The sequence below is a fragment of the Rhincodon typus genome, chromosome 13 (genome assembly GCF_021869965.1).
Source record: "Rhincodon typus isolate 14 chromosome 13, sRhiTyp1.1, whole genome shotgun sequence".
NCBI lineage: Eukaryota > Metazoa > Chordata > Chondrichthyes > Orectolobiformes > Rhincodontidae > Rhincodon > Rhincodon typus.
Genome location: NC_063344.1, coordinates 60,976,636 through 60,999,183, shown reverse-complemented (window position 1 = coordinate 60,999,183; position 22,548 = coordinate 60,976,636). Strand labels below are relative to the sequence as shown.

At 40.2% G+C, this 22,548-nt stretch overlaps 1 protein-coding gene across 1 annotated transcript in view; it reads left to right on the top strand.

Moving 5' to 3' along the window:
• The first annotated feature begins 407 nt into the window (after positions 1-407).
• LOC125484638 (rho guanine nucleotide exchange factor 4-like) overlaps positions 408-22,548 on the top strand; it is a 35,419-nt gene continuing 13,278 nt past the window's right edge. The window contains exons 1-4 of the mRNA XM_048604127.1: positions 408-419; positions 5,458-5,709; positions 6,031-6,210; positions 10,778-10,957. Coding sequence (XP_048460084.1) covers positions 408-419; positions 5,458-5,709; positions 6,031-6,210; positions 10,778-10,957 — 624 coding nt within the window. The remainder of the gene's footprint in view (positions 420-5,457; positions 5,710-6,030; positions 6,211-10,777; positions 10,958-22,548) is intronic.

Genomic DNA, 22,548 nt, shown 5'->3' with positions numbered 1-22,548 from the left:
CACTGAGCTGCTGTGTTCTACACTTACCAGTCCACTATTTGATATTTAGTACACATTGCGACAAAACATGAAGACAGGTTAGAGTATGTTTTAATGTCTGAAAATGTCAAGCAAAAACTTTCTTGTTGTTTCCTAGCAGGCAGATGAGCAGCAGATGATTTCCACTGAACTAAGGAATCCAGAAAAGGGAAACCTCAAGATAAGTAAACATAATAAAAGCTTTTTAAAAAAAAAACAACAGTCCAATTGAGAAGGAAAATAACTATAACTGATGTTGTTAGGTTGCAATTGATAAACCATTGTACTGCAAATTACAGAAGTGACCTCCACATCAACGTCTATGTGATGCATTATGACATCTTTTGCACATCTGTAACCCAAGTCAAGGGCTGACTCATGTAGCCCTAATGACGGTTCAGGTCTGTTTTATATCAATGTTGACTAAGTCTGATTTCCTAATCCCAACAATTCTGCCATCTAAATGTACAGTTGGGAGCCTAATATGGAAAATAACATCCATTTTGACTACGACAGAGAATGAGCAGCCTTTTTAACTGTGTCAGGTTGATAATAAATGCATGGGTGAGTGTTGTTAATGGGTAAATCTTTACCTACATTTGGAAAATATTCATTTTGATCTGTTATCAGTAGAACAAAATTTTAGGGGTGGTTACTTTTGTGAAGAGACTCCCTCAACACATGTATAATATTTCTTTAATTGTAACTATCCATAGAATTGCTATCTACTTAAATTGGTTACCATGGAAATGTATACATAAAAATACAGATAATGCAAGTTACTAATTATTACTAGAAGAACGACCCAAGCTGGTGCTTCTCATAGCAAAGCAACAGAACAAAGCAGAACACAGAAACATAGAAAATAGCAAGAGGAGTAGTCCATTCAGCCCCTCGACTGCTGCACCATTCACTATGATCGTGGCTGATTGTTCAACTCAGTACACCTGTTCTAGGTTTCTCCGCATACACTTTGATCCCTTCAGCTCTATGAACATGTCTAATTCCTTCTTGAAAATATTCAATGCATTCTCCTCAACTGCTTTCTGCAGCAGAGAATTCCACAGGCTCACCACTCTCTGGGTGAAGAAATTTCTCCTAGTCCTAATGCCCTACTCTGTATCTTCAGACTGTGACCCCTTGATCTGGACTCCCTCATTGGGAACATCCTTCCTACCAGAAATAAATCAGGAAAAACAAATGTCACATAAGTATATTTTCTACTTTATACTTTTGGAATGAGGGGAAATGGAACCAGGAGGTGGATTTGGTGTCAAAAATTTTCACTCATCGTATTTAAATATGCCCTTTCAATTGACCACTTTTGTTTTAAAGACAATGCAAAATGTAGTTTAATCAGAAAACGAACGATCAAAACGCATGCCCTTGAGTTTAGAAGTTCAGAAGTAATCAAATTATGATGTATGAAATTAAAATTATGAAAAAAGATTTGAGTAGCTTCAGAGGAATTATTTCTCTAATGGGAAAATAATCCAAAGGCCCGGGCTAATGGTCTGGAGAGTGGTGTTCAAATCCCATATGGAATTAAAAGTCAATTAACAAGTCTGGAATAGAAAAGCTAGTCTAAGTAATGATAACTATATAATTATTATCAGTTTTAGATGAACCCATCTGGTTAACTAATATCCTCAGGAAAGGATTTCTGCCATCTTTACCTGGTCTGGCCTCCATATGACTCCAGCCACACAACAATGACATTGATCTGAGCTGCCCTCTGACGAAAGCAATTCAGTTCAGGGGGAAATTCGCAATGAACAACAAATGCTGGTTTATCAATAATATCCTCATCCCATGAAGGAATAAGGAAACAAAAGGGCAATAGAAATAAGGGGCTTGTTTTCCAATGTCTGTAGGTGTGGGGACAATGAAAGTGTTCAAGACCAAGACCCCATTGCATTCATTGCTCTCATCAAAGGACATTCATTTCATCTCATGCTGCATCTAATTTTTTTTTGTGGTTTCTAGTGGCTCTATTTTTTAAAGTTACTAATTTTATCTCATTTTAATATGGTCAAATTTTTTATGTCTTCTCCCTCAGCTAACATTAATGTCTTTCTGATACTGTTGATTTGTTACGAGACGGTAAAGAAATGGGTACAGGAGTAGGCTATTGGTCCCTCGAGACTGTTCTGCCTTTCAATAGGATCATGGCTAATCTGACATTCCTCACATCCACTTTTCTGCATTTTCCTTAACTCTTGATTCTCTTACTGATCAAGAATCTGTCTCAGCCTGAAATATACATAATAACTCTGCCTCCTCATCTCTTTGTGGCAAAGAGTCCCAAAGACTCAAAACCCTCAGAAAAAAAAAGAAATTCCTCCTGATCTCAGTCTTAAATTGCTGTCCCTTTATTCCAAAACAATGCATTCTGGTCCTAGAGTCTTCCATGAGAGGAAACATCCTCTCAACATTTAGCCTGACAAGCTCCTTAAGAATCCTACATGTTCCAATGATATCACCTTTCACTCTTCAAGATTGTAATGAGTAGAGTCCCAACCTGTTCAGCCTTCGTTTATGAAATAATACCTACATACCCCGGAGATCATCCTGGTGAATCTCTTCTGAACTGCCTCAAATAAAATGATATCTTTCCTAAATAAAAAGGGAACAAAACTGCTCCAGATGTGGTCTCATTAGCTCCTTGTGCAGTTGCAGTCAGACTTTCATACTCTTATACCCCAAACCCCTTGAAATAAGGGCCAATATTTAATTAGCCTTCCTGATTACTTGCTGCACCTGTGTGCTAGTTTTCTGTGTTCCATGTACAAGTACTCTCAGGTCCCACTGTATTGCAGCTTTCTGCAATTTTTCTCTATTTAAATATTATTCTGTTCTTTTGCTCTTCCTTTCAAAATGAACAACTTCACATTTTCCCACATTACACTTCATTTGCTGACTTCTTGCCCACTTACTTAACCTATGAACATCTCTCTGTAAACTGTTTGTATCCCTCTTATAACCTGGCTTTCCACTTATTTAAGTGCCATTTGCAAATTTGGCTACTGTGCATTCACTTCTTTCTTCTGAGTCATTTATATGTATTGGAAACAGTTGCGGTCCCAGAACTGAACCTTGTGGAATCCCACTGGTCACAGGTCACCACCTGAAAAACAATCCCTTATCCCCACTTACAGTTTCCTGCCCATGAGCCAATTCTCTATCCATGCCAACATACTAATCTCTAACACAACAGGCTCTTATTAACTTAACCCTTTGTGATGTACTTTTCAAAGGCCATCTTGAAGTCTAACTACAACACATGTACTGGTTCCCCTCGATCCACTCTGGTTGAGACATCCTCAACAACCTCTAATAAATCAGTCAGACACAATTTTACTTTCATAAAGTCATGCTGACTCTGCTTGATTGGATTATGATTTTCCAAATGTTCTGCTATTACTTTCCTGATAATTAGTTCCAATACTTTTCTGACAGATGTTATGCTAATCCTACTACAGTTACGCACTTATATCCTGCCTACCTATTTGTAATCGGGTTGTCACATTAGCAGTTTTCCAAACCTCTGGTAGTTCTCCAGAATCCAAGGACTTTTGGAAAATTACAACAATGCATCCACTATCTCTGTAACCAACTCTTTTAGGATCTTAGGATGCAAACCATCAGGGTCAGGGGACTTAACTGTGTTTAGCCTCATTAGTTTCTCTAATACTACTTCGAGTGATGGAGATGATGCATAATTCCTCACCAGATGCTTTAGTATTAATGGAATGTTCGAAGTATTTTCCACCATAAAGAGTGATGAAAAATATCTGTTTAACTCCTCTGCCATTTCCTTGTTCCCCTTAATTATCTATAGATTCATTTTGTAAGGGGCCTATGTTTACTTTGACTGCTCTCTTCATTTTTATATATTTAAAGAAACTCTTATTGTTAATTTTCATATTTTTTGCTAGTTTGGCCTCATAATTTATTATCTTTTTAGTCCTGTTTTGCTGAATTTTCAATTAATTCCAGTCTTTGGCGTTACCACTGACTTTGGCATTTTTATATGCTTTTTCTTTCAATTTAATACACTCCTTAAACTTCCTTGGTTAGCCATGATTGGTTTATCCCTCTCAGAATCTTTCCTCCTTACTGGGATGTATTTTTGCTAAGTCATGACTTATCTCCTTAAATATCCACGACTGCTTGCTTACTGTCATTCCTGCTCATCTACCAGTCCAGTCCACTTTAGCCAACTCTTTCCTCATTTCATTGTAATTCCCTTTATTCAAGTAAAAAAATGAACCTGAACTCTGGGCCCTGGTCATTGGGCCCAATTTTTGACCCTGTGCTGGACCCTTTCTACACGTGGAACAGATATTGCAGAAAAATGTGGGGAATTAAAGAAATAGAGAAGAGTTGACCTGGTGTGGAGGTTTAGTAATTTTAGCAACTTGGTCAGATGGATTATTAAAATGTTTAAAATCTCAGACCCGACCTTCCATGCATTTCCAGTTTAAGTAGAAGAGGTTGGGATGATTGATAAACTCACTCCCAGGAGAGAAATAAGCCATTTAAACATTAAAATCAGGCTCTAGCTCTTCATATTTCACCTTCCAGTTTTAGCCCTTGATGGCCATGTTTCCTAAGCTTCTACAAAACTGGAAAACTGAAGGGAAACAATGACTGCTTTGAAGAAAAGTTAACACTTTTATAGCACTATTTGTGAACCTGGAGTAATTCTTCCTTCCAGCCAAATAAACTTTCTTTCTAACTCACTATCTATCTCACTCCTCCTCATTGGATGTCTCTGGAATCAGAGATTGGAATACTCCCGTGGAAATCCGAATAACTCCAAATCCACATCTAAACTCCTCTGAAGTCCCACTAATGCAGCAGCAAACCACCACGCTGTTCCTGGAACTGGTGATGACCTTGTGGTATTATCAATAGAATATTAATCCATAGATCCAGGTAATGTTCTTGGCCACAGGTTCAAATCCTGCCATGGCAGATGGTAGAATTTGAATTCAATATCAAATCTGGAACTAAGAGTCTAAATGATAACCATGAAACAATTGTCAGAAAAATGCATCTGATTCACTAGTGCCCTTTAGGGAAGGAAACTGCCATCCTTACCTGGTCTAGCCTACATGTGATTCCAGACCCACAGCAAAGTGGTTGACTCTAGGCTATAAGAGATTAGCAATAAATCCTAGTCCCATAAACAAATTGAAAAGAAACTAGAGTGTGGTGCAGAATAAAGCCAACAGCACAGTTTCAGTCCATTTGGTAGTTCTTGGTCAACTGGTTCCTCATCTAGTCTTAAACTTGTGGAGCGGTCACCCCTCAGTTTTGTGATAACCAATTGTCTCTCTCTAATGGAGAGAGAGAGAGATGCTTGTGGTCCTTTGTGGTCTATGGTTTCTTATAAATACTTATTTAAGGAAGTCTTTCTTTCTATTCTTGCAGTATGGGCAAAAGGAAGATGTAAGTGAAAACCTGGATGAAAGTGTTGACCAGATCACTCAATCAATAACAAAACCCGAAACTTTGATCCTGGAAACGTCAAAAGATGCTGTTGAGTCACACAATGACCTAATCATCTCTGAAATGCTCGCATCCTTGTCAGTATTGGAAGAGAAAGAGGCCACTGTAATGAAAAGGCACCGTGCCATGCGTCATGGCAACAAAATAATTCACGGGTTAAGTGAAGTCTTTGAGGTAATGTACAGATGACAAGTCAATGCTAACAATAACCACACATTGCCGTTTAATTTAAACATGATATTTTCCCAGCATCTTAGTTATTGGCCAGAGTATTAGAGAGTGACCACATGACAGTCAACTTTTGAAAGCTAATATTGAACGGAATATTTAATGATGACAGCTTGGAGGAACCACTCCTTGCTATTGGCCAGAACATTTTATAAAATGAAAACCGCAATGGAATTGTATTTTTCACCTCCTGCTAGCTGGAGCTGTTGATAATGGAATTGTGTTGACCCAAGGCATTTATAGTAGCTTTTGCTTCTGTTCCTGAAGCTAGATAGCAACGAGCGGGGAACGGTTGAACTACTGGACGTGACCCCAGAAGATATGCCACCTCTTCCACCTCCAATACAAGCCAAACTCACAGCACAAGAGAGAAAGAGAGGCAATATCATCCATGAGATCTTAAACTCAGAGCGGGACTATGTTAAAAACCTACGTGATATCTATGAGGTATGCCGTGGATGACAAGTCAAAAGAAATAACACTCATCAGTGCTGTTCAATTGTACACAATGTCAGAATTACTGAATTGTTACAGTGTAGAAGGAGGCCATTCAGCTCATCGTATCAATGCCAGCTCGCTGAATGATTATGTAACCCAAAGCCATTCTCCCAGCTCTTCCCATAAATATGCAAATTCTTCCTTTTCAAATAACAATCTAACTCTCTTGCAATGCACTAATTGAACTCATCTTTGCCACACAGTCAGGCATAGCATTCCAGACTGTGACCATCACTGTGTGATAAAGCTTTCGTTGTAATATTGTTTTTTTTTCTTTCACCAATTACTTTAAATCAGTGCCCTTTCGTTTCCAATCCTTTCTCAAGTCAGAACAGTTTCTCCCTGAATGGTTTGTCCTCATGATTCGGAATACAGCCATCATATTTTCTCTCAGTCTTCCCTTCTCCAAGTAAAACAGTCCTAACTTTGCCAACCCGTCTTCAAATTTGAAAACAAGGGAAAAATAATTTCAGGAGCCTGTGCTGGGAAATCATATCTGCTGGGCAACATAAATATATACACAGGAACATATGAAGTAGGAACACTTGACTATTTGGCTCCCTGATCCTATTCTGCCTTCTGATAAAATCAAAACTGATCTGATTGCACCCCCTTGTTGCATATTGGGTCATTTTCAGGTTGTCAATTAAACATGCTGTTTCCAGTATCTATAATCAATATTTTTACCCCCTCCAGGATGAACTTTTACTTTGTATAATAATTTTTGATGTCATATTTTGTCAAATACTTTCCATAAATCTAAGTATAACATACCTACATGTGCCCCTTTAACCATGCTGTTTGTTACTTCAAAGAACTCCAATAAATTAGCTAAACATAATTTGCCTTTCACTAAATATGATGACTCTGCCTGAATACATTGAAATTGTCCAAATGCCCTCCCACAACTCCCTTACCAATATAGATTCCAGCATTTTTTCAATGACAAATGTGAAGCTAACCAGCCTGCAGCTTCCATCTTATGGTCTCCCTCATTTCATGAATTGAACATTTGCTGTCTTCAAATCTGATGGACCTTTTCAAATCTGGGATCTTTCAGAAAATTAAAACGAATGCATTTACTATCTGTGCACCCTATACTAAGGTCCATTAGATCCTGGGGACTTGTCAACTTCCAGTTATCATAATTTTGTCAGTACTCTTTTGCCTGGTGATTATAATTGTTTTATGTTTCTTCCTCCCTTTCTCTGCTAATTCACAATTATTTCTGAAATCTTACTTATATCCGCTACAGTGAAGTCAGATCTAACATGTCAATACAATCCACCTGCCTTTCTTAACTTTCTGTTATTATCTCCCTAATCTAACATTCTGGAGCACCGACTCTCTCTTTGCTTACTCAATACCTGTAGAAACTCTTACTGTATTTTTATCTTTCTAACTAGATTTCTCTAATACTGAGTTATCCATTCTAATTAATATTTTAGTCATTATTTGTTGTTATTTATATTCTGTACAATCTTATGACTGCTGCAAAATGTTTACAAAATGATGTGTTTTTTATCCTCCTTAGCCGCAGGTGGTAGCTTCTTCCCTTAGACACATTTTTGGCCACTGAAAAGTATATTTTCTGAGTGTAATGAAGCATCTCATGCTGTGTGCCACTGCATGTCTACTGACCTACCCCATACCTAATTTCCCAAGTCAGTTCAGCCCACCGTATTTCCAGGTCCTTGAAATTTTCTCTATTTAAGAGCACAACACTCGTCCTGGATCAATTTATCATTTCCTGAAACTGAAAGCTAAATTCAAACCGACAATGGGGTATCTTCACTAAGACATTATTAATTAATCTGTCTCTATGCTTATTATTAGATCTAGTCTTGTCTACTTGCATCTAGGACATACTGCTTGAAGAAACTGACCTGAAAACACTAAATTTATCATTCAGGATACTTTTACCAATCAGATTTGTCCTATCTATAGGTAGATTAATATCATTCACTATAATCACTGTGCTTTTATCGTAGCCTTCATCATTTCTTCCTGTGCACCCCATACTAAAATGTGGTTACTCTTCGAAGTAAATAAACCACTCCTGCAGGTGAATTCTTGTCTTTACTCTTCCTTACCTCTACTCAGTCCAGTTCTATACTTTCATCTCCAGAACTAAGGACTTCTCTCTATTGTAGAAATCACGTTCCTTATTAATAAAGTGACAACTTCACCTTTCCCAAGCTTCCTGTCCTTCCTAAATGTTACGTACCTGAGATATTCAATTCCCAGTCTTTGTCATCTTCCATTCTTGTCTGTTATGCTATCAGATTTTATACAAGAAATAAAGATTTGTTCTTTCAATTCATCAGTTTGCTTTCATTTTTTTTAATTTCTGCCTTTTTCACTGTTGTTGTAATCACCAGCCTTATCTGTTGGTGCATTCTTAGGTTAGTGTGGGGATCTCTTGCTTCACACAATGGTTGGTCATCCTTTCCCTTGTTGCTACCTTACCTTGTTTTTCAACACAATTTATTATGTCTTCCCAAATGTGATCCCTTAGCCTATTGTTTAGTTTGAACCCCTGACTCCCATAGCCGTGGTTATTTGGTTTGCCAGAAAGCTGGCCGCAATAAAAGTTCAGAGAAAACTGTCTTAATGATAGACCTCTCACCTTGTTCAGTTCTGGTGCCAGTTCCCCATGAATCAAAACACTTTTCTCCCAAAACTATCTTTGAACCATGCGTTTAGCTTTCTCCTCTTCATTTGCCCAATTCCAATTTGCACATGGCTCAGGCATACATCCAAAAATTATAACCTTTGGACTTTTGCTTTTTAAACATAGCACCTAGCTGCTCAGACACCCTCAGCAGAACCTCTTTCCTAGTTCTACCCATGTGGCTCCTCTCACTCCAATTGCAAGTTACCCTCTAGCCCACAGAAGACCATCCTGAACTCTGGTATGAGGCAGGCAATGCAGTTTACTCTCTGTCTCAGAGAACTGTATCTATCATCCTAATTATATTTTCTGCTACTATCACAACATTCCTATTTAGTCAAAGGGGACGTGATAGCCTAGTGGTATTATCACTAGACTGTTAGACTAGAGACCTGCCACGGCAGATAGTGGTATTTAAGTTCAATAAAAATCTATTGATGATCATTGTTGACTGTTGGGAACAAAAAAAACAATGGCTTATTAACATCCGCTGGGGAAGGAAACCACATTCCTTACCTGATTTGTCCTACATATCACTCTAGACCCACAGCAATGTGGTTGACTCTTAATGCCCTATAGGTAATTAGAGATGGGCAATAAATACTGACCTAGGCAGCAATCATCTCATCACATGAATGAAAAAAATTCTTGCCACTTGAATAGCTTTGGGCATTGAGGTACCATCAAAAGTTTGCTCATCCATCCTGCAGCATCTTCATTTGTTGACAAATGTAGCAAGAGCCTTGTACTTGATAGGCAACTCCAAAGGCTGAAGCACCTCCACTTCTACCCTTCTGGGCCTCCCCTTATGCTTGAATCACCAGGCATGCCGATCCATCCACAATTAATTCAACTATAATACTGTGGGTCCAGACAGCCATGTAGGGCAGACCAGGTAAGCATTACAGATTTCCTCCTCTGGAGAGGATAATTGAAACTAATAGGGCTTTAACACCAATTGATTCATGGTTACCATGACTGAGACTAATATTTAATACCAGGTTTATTTATTGAATTGAAATTCCACCAGCTGCCATAATGAGATTTGAACACATGTTGCCCTGAGTATTAGCCTGGGTCTCTGAATTACTCATTGAATGTCAGCTTCCCTGCACCAAACCCCCAAAAGACAGCAAAGAGGTAGCTTTGCTTACCTTGCAAAAATTCAACAAAGACAGTAAAATTAATAACTAGGTGAAATTCAGTTAAACATTTAAGTAAATTAATATAGTAAAAGTGAGGGAATTAAGAATATTTCGGAATGCTAAGAACTGTAGAAAACTACAGAATTTCTTGATGTCGAGTTTGATGGCTGTTAAAACATTCCATGTGGTTTTTCTGGGTTCATCAGGTGATCACAGCAGCCAATTTGGGTCAACAAATATTGATAACTGCAATCATAACAATGCACATGTCAGGAGCAGGTCAGATGATCAGAGGGAGAAGGCAAATAACTCAGGGAAAGGAGAGATAATCTGGAACAATGGGTGGAGAGGGGAGAATGGGGTCAGGAACTCTGGGAAGTGGAACAAAAAATGGAGTGGGGATCAGGGAACAATTTAATCCACATCTAAAAGCAAGGGGTTAATGAAACAGACCTAGTAAAAATGTGGAACTGACACGTTTTGGTCTGAAAACCTGAAAATAAAACTCCAGTATGACCAGTACATTCATTTCCCAGTTTTATCTTATTTATTTTACTTTTCTTTTTCCTTGTGGAGCCAGCTGGTAAGATAGATCCTGTTGTCTTCCTTTCTGTTACATGCAGATCATGTTCACATTCCTGCTTACCATCTGGAACGTCAGTTAAACCATTGCTGTTTGTTTCTCTTTCTCCACTAGGGTTACTACAAGCAGTGTCAGAAAGCAAAGGATTTGTTCCCTCATGCCCGACTGAAAACGCTCTTTTCCAACATTGTGGACATCTACAAAACGCACAAGAAATTACTTCAGAACCTGGAGTGGCATTACAGACCAAACAAACCACACTTGAGTGAGTTTGGCGCTTGTTTCCTTCAAGAAGTGAGTGGTGGTGAGCTATACAAATTTTATTTTGACAAATGTAAATTGCTCAGAGTGATCCTGAATTTGACCACTGCAACTTTCAACTGTGTTGAAGGGCAGCCTTAACTCATTGGGAAAACATCAAAACATGAAACAAGACAAAATCATTTGGGCAATAGCAAAGCCAGCAAATTCTGAAAATCTGAAACATATATGGAAAGTGCTAGAAATGTATCTTTCAGCAGAAAGGTTAGAGCCGTGACAAGTTTGAAGCAAACCCAGGAGAAGTGGAGGTGGGAGGAGAGTAAGAAAGGAAAGGTCAGAGAGGAGTCATTTTAAAATGACAGAAGCTGACAATGGTGCCAGGGAAAAATCTGTAGCTTTCTGAATCAAATAGCAAGTTCAACAATTTCACATTACAACTATTGTTTCTATTTCTTCACTTCCCCTTTTCACACTATTGCAGACCTTCACTTTTTGTTCTTTCTTCCCATGCCCACTTCTCCTGGCAATGCACCTGCTTAAACCTCAATGAACACATCTCTAATTTTACCAGTTTTCAAGAAAGGTCAATCGACCTGAAAATGTTAGGCTGTATCTTATCTACACAAGTGCTGACTAAACTCCCAGGATTATTTGACTAATAAGTCTGTTAATAAAACCATAAGACATAGGAGCAAAAGTTGGCCATTTGGCACATTGTGTCTGCACTGCCATTCAAAGAGATCATAGCCAATCTGATAATCGTCAACTCCAGTTTCCTGCTTTTTTACCATAACCCTTGATTCACTTCCTAATTAAAAATCTGGAATTAAAAATCTACTTTCCCTTATCCTCAGGTAATCTATTTTATGTCTTGAATATATTTAATGAACTAGCCTCTACAGTTTGCAGAGGTAAGGAATTCCACAGATTCACAACCCTCTTGAAAGAATAAATTCCTCTCCATCTCTCTTAAATGGGCGATCCATGACTTTGAAATTCTGTTCCTCCCACAGACCATAAGAAATTTACCGTTAATTCTTATTCACCCATTCAGTCTTCTGAACAAATGCATGAATCTGAAAGCTGTGTGCATGCTTTCTCCAATTTGTGAAGAGAATCAAGTTATCAAATCAGTTTATTTTAATGGATGCGCAAACGACAAATCAGTCAGAACATGCCACCATTAATGCTCAGTGGCATGTTCATTAAATAGTATGAAACTAGCATAAAGCATTCTTGTTTCATTGGTCACCTGTGGAGTATGTAATATGATGAGCTGAAGTACAAGTGTTCACGTTGCATTTGGTAGGAGGGAATGTCAAAGAGTATATTCCCAATGACCAGAGGATATCTCAAACTGGGCAAATAGAACATCACAGGGTCATGCATACAAAATAATCTGACTTTAAGAAAATTGCCAACAGTAATATGATACCTCACAGCTCTCAATAGGAATATGGAGGTAACAAAAGGTAAATGTAAATTATAGAATCATAGAATCCCTACATTTGGCCCATCAAGTCCACACCGACCCTTCGAAGAGCATCCCACCCAGACCCATCCCCCTCACCATCCCTCTAAACCCGCATTTCCCATGGCTTATCCACCTAACCTGTACATTATTTGCAAAGGGCATAGACATGCATGGTGACAAGCTACTGTGATGTAGGATGTGAGATTTATTAATGTTTTAATGTTTAGTTTTAAGTTTAAGTATTTGAATTTTGAACGAGTGACAGATTTTTTCTGAGGTTTTTAATGATTGCATAAATATTTCTGTAGCCATTGTGATTTCTTCTAAAACAACATGATAGTGAGGTAGATTTCAGGAATTTTTTTTTCTGTGCATTAGAAGATAATGTGAATGAACAAGATAAACAATTATGCATCAGGGTTTCTGTTAGAAGGCTTTAAGCTTAGAGGAAACATCCATAGCTTGAAAAATAAAGTTTTTTTAGTTTCAATTAGGGGTAATTCTGCAGAAGTCTTCAATGCTAATGGATGTGTTAAGCAGTGCTCTTCAGAAAGAGAGAAGGTAGGAAATAGATTACTTGAGGGTAAGGGATATAGTAAAAGTCCTGGAGCAGAATTGTTTGGCTAAAACTTTGAAGAGGTTATTTGAAGCTAAGTATACTTAAACTCAGGGACATGAAAGCTGCAGGAAGAGGCTATCAGACTTCCCAGATTAGAAGTTGAAATCACAGTTAAATTAAACCTAATGGTGTTAGAGAAAAAAATTATTTTTTCTCTGGTGTGAGCAGTGGTCTTTTGGGATCTGTAAAGGAGAGTTTTTGCAATCAATGGAATTATAAAATTACCTTGTGTGTCAAAATCTTTTGGTTCATATTATAAGTTAATAGACTGAATTATCTTAATGTATCTTCATTTCTTTTGATTAATAAATTTCAGTTTCAGTTTTAAAACCAAATCTGCAACATTGTATGCTTGTGCTTCAGCGAGAGACTACCTTGTTAAAACTAAACCAAAACAAATATTATCTATTGAGCCAGATTGCAGTCAGGGATCTGATATGTCCAGTAATAACAGGGTAGGACTTGTACACTTAATGGTAAGGTCCTGGGGAGTGTTGCAGAACAAAGAGACCGGGACCACCAAGGACAGGTTCATAGTCGATTGAAAGTGGAGATCCACCTACAGTGAAGGTGGTGTTTGGTATGCTTGTCTTTATTGGTCAGTTCATTGAGTACAGGAGTTGGGGGGTCATGTTGTGGCTGCCCAGGACACTGGTGACACCACTTTTGGAATATTGCATGCAATTCTGATCTCCCTGCTATGGGGAGGATGTTGTGAAACATGAAAGGGTTCAGAAATATTTACAAGGATGTTGTCGGGACTGGATGGTTTGAGCTATAGGGAGAGGCTGATTAGGCTGGGGCTATTTTCCCTGGAGCATCGGAGGCTGAGGGGTGACTTGCCAAATTCCAAAACTAGAAGCGGGAGCGGTGAGAGCGAGGACCAGGGGGCTGCCGGGAAGGTAAGTTTCCCATTTAAATACTTACCTCATGGAATCAGTGGCCTCCATTTTTGCAGCAGCAGCGGGAGCAGTGAGAGCGAGGACCAGGTGGCTGCCGGGAAGGTAAGTTCTTTATTTCGGCAGCGGAGCTGAGTGGGAGTGGTCGAATTGCGCTCTGGGAAGGTGAGTGAACTGATATATTTGGGCAGTGGCTAAACCTGAGACACTACACACAAAGTGTCTCCCACCCACCCTCTTCCTCTAATCAAAAAAAACTCAGTGATGTGTTGATAAGGTAAGGCGTTTCTTTTTCTTTTTTTTTCAAAATCATGTGCTGGTAAGTAGAGTGATTGATAAAATTTTTTTCATTTCATTTATCTATTATTTGATATTATAGCAGGACTAAGCTAAACTTAAGAGTAAAAATGGCAGGAGATCCCAGACCTGTGTTATGCTCCTCTTGCTCAATGTGGGAGCTCAGGGATGCGGCTGATGCCCCTGACTCCTACACGTGCAGGAAGTGGGTCCAGCTGCAGCTCTTGTTAGACCGCATGACGGCTCTGGAGCTGCGGATGGACTCACTTTGGAGCATCCGCGATGCTGTGGAAGTCGTGGATAGCACGTTTAGCAAATTGGTCACACCGCAGATTAGGATTGCTGAGGGAGAAAGGGAATGGGTGACCAAAAGGCAGAAAGAAAAAAGTAGGAAGGCAGTGCAGGTGTCCCCTGTGGTCATCTCCCTCCAAAACAGGTATACCGTTTTGGATACTGCTGGGGGAGATGGCTCACCAGGGGAAGGCAGCAGTAGCCAGGTTCACGGCACCATGGCTGGCTCTGCTGTACAGAAGGGCGGGAAAAAGAGTGGAAGGGCTATATTGGGGAGTATTGTAAGGGGAGTAGATAGGTGGTTCTGTGGTCGAAAACGAGACTCCCGAATGGTATGTTGCCTCCCAGGTGCACGGGTCAGGGACGTCTCAGATCGACTGCAGGACATTCTGAAGGGGGAGGGTGAACAGCCAGCTGTCATGGTGCGTATAGGCACCAATGATATAGGTAAAAAATGGGATGAGGTCCTACGAGCAGAATTTAGGGAGCTAGGAGCCAAGTTAAAAAGTAGGACCTCAGAGGTAGTAATCTCAGGATTGCTACCAGTGCCACGTGATAGTCAGAGTAGAAATGAAAGAATAGGCAGGATAAATGAGTGGCTTAAGAGATGGTGCAGGAGGGAGGGATTCAGATTTTTGGGACACTGGGATCGGTTCTGGGGGAGGTGGGACTATTAAAATCAGATGGTCGACACCTGGGGCAGGACTGGAACCAATGTCCTGGGGGTGCTTTTGCTAACGCTGTTGGGGAGAGTTTAAACTAATGTGGCAGGGAGATGGCAACCAAATGAGGAGGTTAGTGGACAGTAAGGAGGTATTAACTAAAGCCTGTAAGGAACTAAATAATGAAGTCAGTGTAACTAAGGGGAAGAGTAGGCAGAAAGCAGATGATGAACACAAAGGGACAGGTGGTCTAAGATGCATTTGTTTTAATGCGAGAAAAGTGTACTAGGTAAGGCAGCTGAACTTAGAGCTTGGATTGGTACCTGGGAATATGATGTTATTGCTATTACTGAGACTTGGTTGAGGGAAGGGCAAGATTGGCAACTAAATATCCCAGGATATAGATGCTTCAGGTGGGATAGAGAGAGAGGTAAAAGGGGCGGAGGAGTTGCATTACTGGTCAAAAATGATATCACAGCTGTGCTGAAGGAGGGCACTATGGAGGACTCGAGCAGTGAGGCAATATGGGCAGAGCTCAGAAATAGGAAGGGTGCAGTAAGATGTAGGAGCAACAGGGTGGTGGTGATGGGAGATTTTAATTTTCCCAACATTGACTGGGATTCACTTAGTGTTAGGGGTTTAGACAGAGCAGAATTTGTAAGGAGCATCCAGGAGGGCTTTATAGAGCAGTAAGTAAATAGTCCAACTCGGGAAGGGGCCATACTGGACCTGGTGTTGGGGAATGAGCCCGACCAGGTGGTTGAAGTTTCAGTAGGGGATTACTTTGGGAATAGTGATCACAATTCCGTAAGTTTTAGAATACTCATGGACAAAGACTCTCGTCGGTCCTAAAGGAAGAGTGCTGAATTGGGGGAAGGCCAACTATAGCAAAATTCGGCAGGAGCTGGGGAATGTGGATTGGGAGTAGCTGTTTGAGGGTAAATCCACATTTGACATGTGGGAGGCTTTTAAAGAGAGAGGTTGATTAGAGTGCAGGACAGACATGTCCCTGTGAAAATGAGGGATAGAAAGGGCAAGATTAGGGAACCATCGATAACAGGTGAAATTGTGAGACTAGCAAAGAGGAAAAAGGAAGCATACATAAGGTCTAGGCGACTGAAAACAGACGAAGGTTTGGAAGAATATCAGGAAAGTAGGACCAATCTGAAACGAGGAATTGAGAGAGCTAAAAGGGGTCATGAAATATCTTTAGCAAACTGGGTTAAGGATAATCCCAAAGCCTTTTATTTGTACATATGGAGCAAGAGGGTAACGAGAGAAAGGGTTGGCCCACTCAAGGACAAAGTAGGGAAGTTATGCGAGGAGTCAGAGAAAATGAGTGAGATTCTTAATGAGTACTTTGCGTCGGTATTCACCGAGGAGAGGGACATAACGGATGTTGAGGTTAGGGATAGATGTTTGATTACTCTAGGTCAAATCAGCATAAGGAGGGGTGGGGGGCAAGTATTGGGTACTGTAAAAGGCATTAGGGTGGACAAATCCCCAGTCCACATGGGATCTATCCCTGGTTACTGAAGGAAGCGAGAGAGGAAATAGCTGGGACCTTAACAGACATCTTTGCAGCATCCTTGAGCACGGGTGAGGTCCCGAACGACTGGAGAATTGCTAATGTTGTCCCCTTGTTTAAGAAGGGTAGCAAGGATAATCCAGGTAATTATAGACCGGTGAGCCTGACGTCAGTGGTGGGGAAGCTGCTGGAGAAGATACTAAGGGATAGGATCTATTTACATTTGGAAGAAAATGGGCTTATTAGTGATAGGCAGCATGGTTTTGTGCAGGGAAGGTCATGTCTTACCAACTTGATAGAATTCTTTGAGGAAGTGACCAGGTTGATAGATGAGGGAAGGGCTGTAGATGTCATATACATGGACTTCAGTAAGGCGTTTGATAAGGTTCCCCATGGTAGGCTGATGGAGAAAGTGAAGTCGCATGGGGTCCAGGATGTACTAGCTAGATGGATGGAGAACTGGCTGGGCAACAGGAGACAGAGAGTTGTAGTGGAAGGGAGTTTCTCAAAATGGAGAACTGTGACCAGTGGTGTTCCACAGGGATCTGTGTTGGGACCACTGTTGTTTGTGATATACATAAATGATCTGGAGGAAGGTATAGATGGTCTGATTAGCAAGTTTGCAGATGACACTAAGATTGGTGGAGTTGCAGATAGTGAAGGGGTCTGTCAGAAAATGCAGCAGAATAGAGATAGATTGGAGAGTTGGGCGGAGAAATGGCAGACAGATTTCAATCCAGGCAAATGCAAGGTGATGCATTTTGAAGATCCAATTCAAGAGCGAACTATACGGTAAATGGAAAAGCCCTGGGGAAAATTGATGCACAGAGAGATCTGGGTGTTCAGATCCATTGTACCCTGAAAGTGGCAACGCAGGTCGATAGAGTGGTCCAGAAGGCATACAGTATGCTTTCATTAATCGGACGGGGTATTGAGTACAAGAGTTGGCAGGTCATGTTACAGTTGTATGGGACTTTGGTTCGACCACATTTGGAATACTGCATTCAGTTCTGGTCGCCACATTACCAAAAGGATGTGGATGCTTTACAGAGGGTGCAGAGGAGGTTCACCAGGATGTTGCCTGGTATGGAGGGCGCTAGCTATGAAGAGAGGTTGAGTAGATTAGGATTATTTACATTAGAGAGACGGAGGTTGAGGGGGGACCTGATTGAGGTCTACAAAACCATGAGAGGTATAGACAAGGTGGATAGCAAGAAGCTTTTTCCCCAGAGTGGGGGACTTAATTACTAGGGGGGTCACGATTTCAAGGTGAGAGGGGAAAGAAGTTTAAGGGAGATATGCGTGGAAAGTTCTTTACGCAGAGGGTGGTGAGTGCCTGGAATGCATTACCAGCGGAGGTGGTAGAGGCGGGCATGATAGCATCATTTAAGATACATGAATGGGCAGGGAGCAGAGGGATACAGATCCTTGGAAAATAGGCAGCAGGTTTAGATAGAGGATCTGGATCGGCGCAGGCTTGGAGGGCTGAAGGGCCTGTTCCTGTGCTGTAATTTTCTTTGTTCTTTGTTCTAGAGAGCATAGGTTTAAGGTGAGAGGGGAAAGATTGAAAAAGAACCTAAGGGGCAACTTTTTCATGCAGAGGGTGGTGCGTGTATGGAATGAGCTACCAGAGGAAGTGGTGGAGGCTGGTACAATTACAACATTTAAAAGGCATCTGGATGGGTATATGAATAGGAAAGGTTTAAGGAAGATATGGGTCAAATGCTGGAAAATGGGACTAGATTAATTTAGAATATCTGGTTGGCATGGATGAGTTGGATTGACCGGTTTGTTTCCATGCTGTGCAGCTCTATAACTCTATCAGCTGACAGCATAACACTTCAGTAAACAACATACCTTTACAAGCTATTTTCACTGTAACAGTAACCTGAATTACTCAAGTTACCCGTTCCAAAAAAGTACCACGGTAGTAATAGTTTTGAAATGAGTGGAAGTTTTATTCAATATGCTGAGGCATTTCTTCAACTTTCAAATTTGTAAAAGCAGGAGTAGACTTCAAATTGAGAATATTAGATCAATACCAAAATGTACAATGTATCTAACAATGCCCTTCTGCAACTGCAAGTTCTGTCTCTTCGGGGCAATATACATAAACAGACTAATTTCGTCTTGCTCTTCCTAGACAGAATGATATTTGTGAGCTATGACTCTCAGATATAGGGTTTCATACAAAATTCACACAATGACAAAGCTCTCTCCTTAGAACACTTAACAAGAACAAATGTGTTCCTGTTTGAAGTAGAATTTAAAATGATGCTGGGTTTCACAGGGAGTCTCTCTCACTGTACTTTAGTTTGCTGGAATGAAATCTGTGATCCTGATTTTTATAATGGATTAATGTATCTTTTATCAAGACTTGTGCTCACGTTGTAAACCAGTACACAAGTTTATTTTACACTGGGGCATCACATACCATAATTAGTTCAAATAATGTATTCAATAAACAAACAATTACAACCTTTACTGTTCACAAAATATCTTAATAAAGTTTCTTCTCTTGTATTAACTCAATACAAAATAAAACTGATTTTTCTCACTTAAATACCTATGTATTCTTATTATTTTCCTTATTAAGACGATTTGATGGTTTTCTATGTTTTTTCAGCACCAGCTTTAATTATCCACTGTTGTTGCACAATTTCTAAAAGATTGAAGGGTTTTTTTTACCCCACAGAATTCCCCAGTTAGATTTTCACAGGGACTTACTTGGCAAGTTCGGCAAGACTCGGCCTGGGAAATCACATTCCTGCTCTTTCAATTGGCATAAGCAAGGGTTTTTTGAGGGGCACAATCTCCATATTAATACACACGTTGTGACTGCATTAACTAAAAAGATCCGATAAATCTGAAGGTCTATAACACCCAATTTACTATCTATCCAGTACAGCTTCAGCACTTTATTTTTCCAAATCCATTTTTCAAGGGATGAATTGACAGCACATTTTGTTTTTCTGTGAAAATGCTCTACAACATTAATCAAATCCATGGTGCAAAGTCAAGATTTGGTTACGACATAAGGTTTAAATTCAGTTGCTTCAGGTACAAGAGAGGTAATTAAGACATTAAATTCTACCTTATGATTGTCATGCAATGATAGGGTGGCACAAGATTAATCATTCCCCTTATCATCATAAATTCTATACAGCTATTACCGACTTATATTCACTCCAAATGACAGAAAAGACACTGTGCAATCCCAAGGTTCATTCTAAAAATATTATTATTCAGTGACAAAGAATGGCATTCCTTAAAATTGATGGAAGTATATTTCAAACAAGAAAATACAATCATGAAAAACAAAATAAGGTGGACATATTCAATGAGTCTGGCAGTCCTTGCCAACGGCAAGGCAGAATTATTGCTTCAGGTCATGACTTTCCAGCCAAAGCAGATTTTTTTGGAACAAAATACAATGTTTAACTTCTATTATATTTTGAGCAATTTCTGAAAATAACAAGAATTGCTCCCTTCACAATACTTTTTTTTAATAGTCTTTTTAGTGGAATATTTGGCTCAAACTCTTCACTTGCTAATAGGCATAGAAATTAAAAACTTATAGATTGACAGAGAGAGAGAGAGAGGCAGGAAAGTTGGGTAACTCTGCAAACTAACTGCCTTGAAAGTGGCTTCTCATTTGGGACAGTAGTATTGGAAAATAATGTCTACAAAATCCAACTTCTGTGAAAAAGATTGGCTTAGAATAAGTAAATTCCAAACCTAGTCCTTTTCATTTCTTAAAAAAAAGGCCTCCAAACTTCAAGGGTGCCTATAGTGCACATTAAGTCGTGCATTCTCTATAACACTGATAATTAGCATCACGCATGCAGACATATCCAGAGATGTGATTAGATCTTTGATGAGAATAGATCGGATAAATTACAGAGTAGATAAAGTGGGTTTGATTTCAGAGGAGTAGAACACATCAGATCCATCAATGGTCCTTTGTGAGTCATACAACGAAACTTCAGTCAAGCTGTAGGAAAGGAGATACAATTACTCACTTTGATGACTATTTCATCCATCCTTTTCATGGGAGTTTGTTATGCAGCAATTCACTGCCTTGTTCCTTAGTTTATAAAAGAAGCCACACTTCAAAAAGTACTTCATTGGCTGTGAGATATTTTAAGACATCCAGAGGTTATCAAAAGTACAGTATTAATACAACTGTTTCGTTATTTTCTTTCATGTGTCTGATAAACAGATGATAGTGGTTTTGTTGGCAGTCATTGGCATTCAGTTTGTGATAATGAATGATCTCAGGCATCCTTGAAGTTACATCGATTTGATAACACAGAAACAGGCCACTCACCCCAAACTATCGAGGTGCACAGCGCAGCAAGGCAATGATCTATGTGGTGGCCCAGAATCTGTTCTTGATTACAGCTAGCTATGTATGGTAATATAATGAAAGAAGTGGGAAGTCACATGACACCAGGTTGTAGTCCAACAGAGATAGTAGGAATTGCAGATGCTGGAGAATCCGAGACAACAAGGTGCAGGGCTGGATGAACACAGCAGGCCAAGCAGCATCATAGGAGCAGAAAGGCTGACGTTTCGGGCCTAGACCCTTTATCAGAAAAGGAGGAGGAGAAGGGCGTTCTGAAATAAATAGGGAGAGGCAGATAGAAGATGGATAGAGGAGAGGATAGGTGGAGAGGAAACAAACACAGGTCGAAGAGGCGGGGATGGAGCCAGTAAAGGTGAGTGTAGGTGGGGAGTTAGGGAGGGGATAGGTCAGTCCAGGGAGGACGGACAGGTCAAGGGGGCGGGATGAGGTTAGTAGGTAGGAGATGGGGGTGCGGCTTGAGGTGGGAGGAAGAACAGGTTAGGGAGGCGGGGACGAGCTGGACTGGTTTTGGGATGCGGTAGGTGGAGGGGAGATTTTGAAGTTTGTGAAATCCACATAGCCCAATGGTATCATTGTCCGTCCTCCCTGGACTGACCTATCCCCTCCCTAACTCCCCACCTACACTCACCTTTACTGGCTCCATCCCCGCCTCTTCGACCTGTGTTTGTTTCCTCTCCACCTATCCTCTCCTCTATCCATCTTCTATCCGCCTCTCCCTATTTATTTCAGAACCCCCTTCCCCTCCCCCCTTTTCTGATGAAGGGTCTAGGCCCGAAACGTCAGCCTTTCTGCTCCTATGATGCTTCTTGGCCTGCTGTGTTCATCCAGCCCTGCACCTTATAGTCCAACAGGTTTATTTGAAATCACAAGCTTTCAGAGCGCTACTCCTTCGTCAGGCAAAGTCACTATAAACCTGTTGGACTATAATATGGTGTCATGAGACTTCTGACTTTGTCCACCCCAGTCCTACACTGGCACCTCCATATCATGGCTATAAAAATGAATGCAGTGTCGCTTAGTACTTGCGGATCTCCTTGGCATGCCTTGTTTAGTTTTGCAGCATCTCAAACAATAACTTCTATAACTATGGCCTTCCTTAATGTTAAACTTGACTTGTTAATCTCGCTGGAGGTACATACCTTGTCGTTTTGACTCATTTGGGTGTCTATTTTCGTTTCGGCCTTAACATTACTACGAGCAAAGCTGTAGCTGAAATTTCGTGTGGTGAGAATCTGAGCAGCTCGGGGTTAATTTTTTTTAAAAAGTAAGAAGAGGCAATAATCTATAGATTACAGACTGAACCTCAAATAAACAGACTTAAGGCAAATAAGAGTGGAAAATTAAATGTATAAATCATTACTGTGGAGAAATGGGTCTTGATTCCTGGAATATTGGCATGAGTGAGGTGGAAGGAGGAGGTGTACTGTTGAAATGGCCTTCAGCTGAACCTCTGTGGGAACAGTGTGCCAGTGAATTGTATTATTG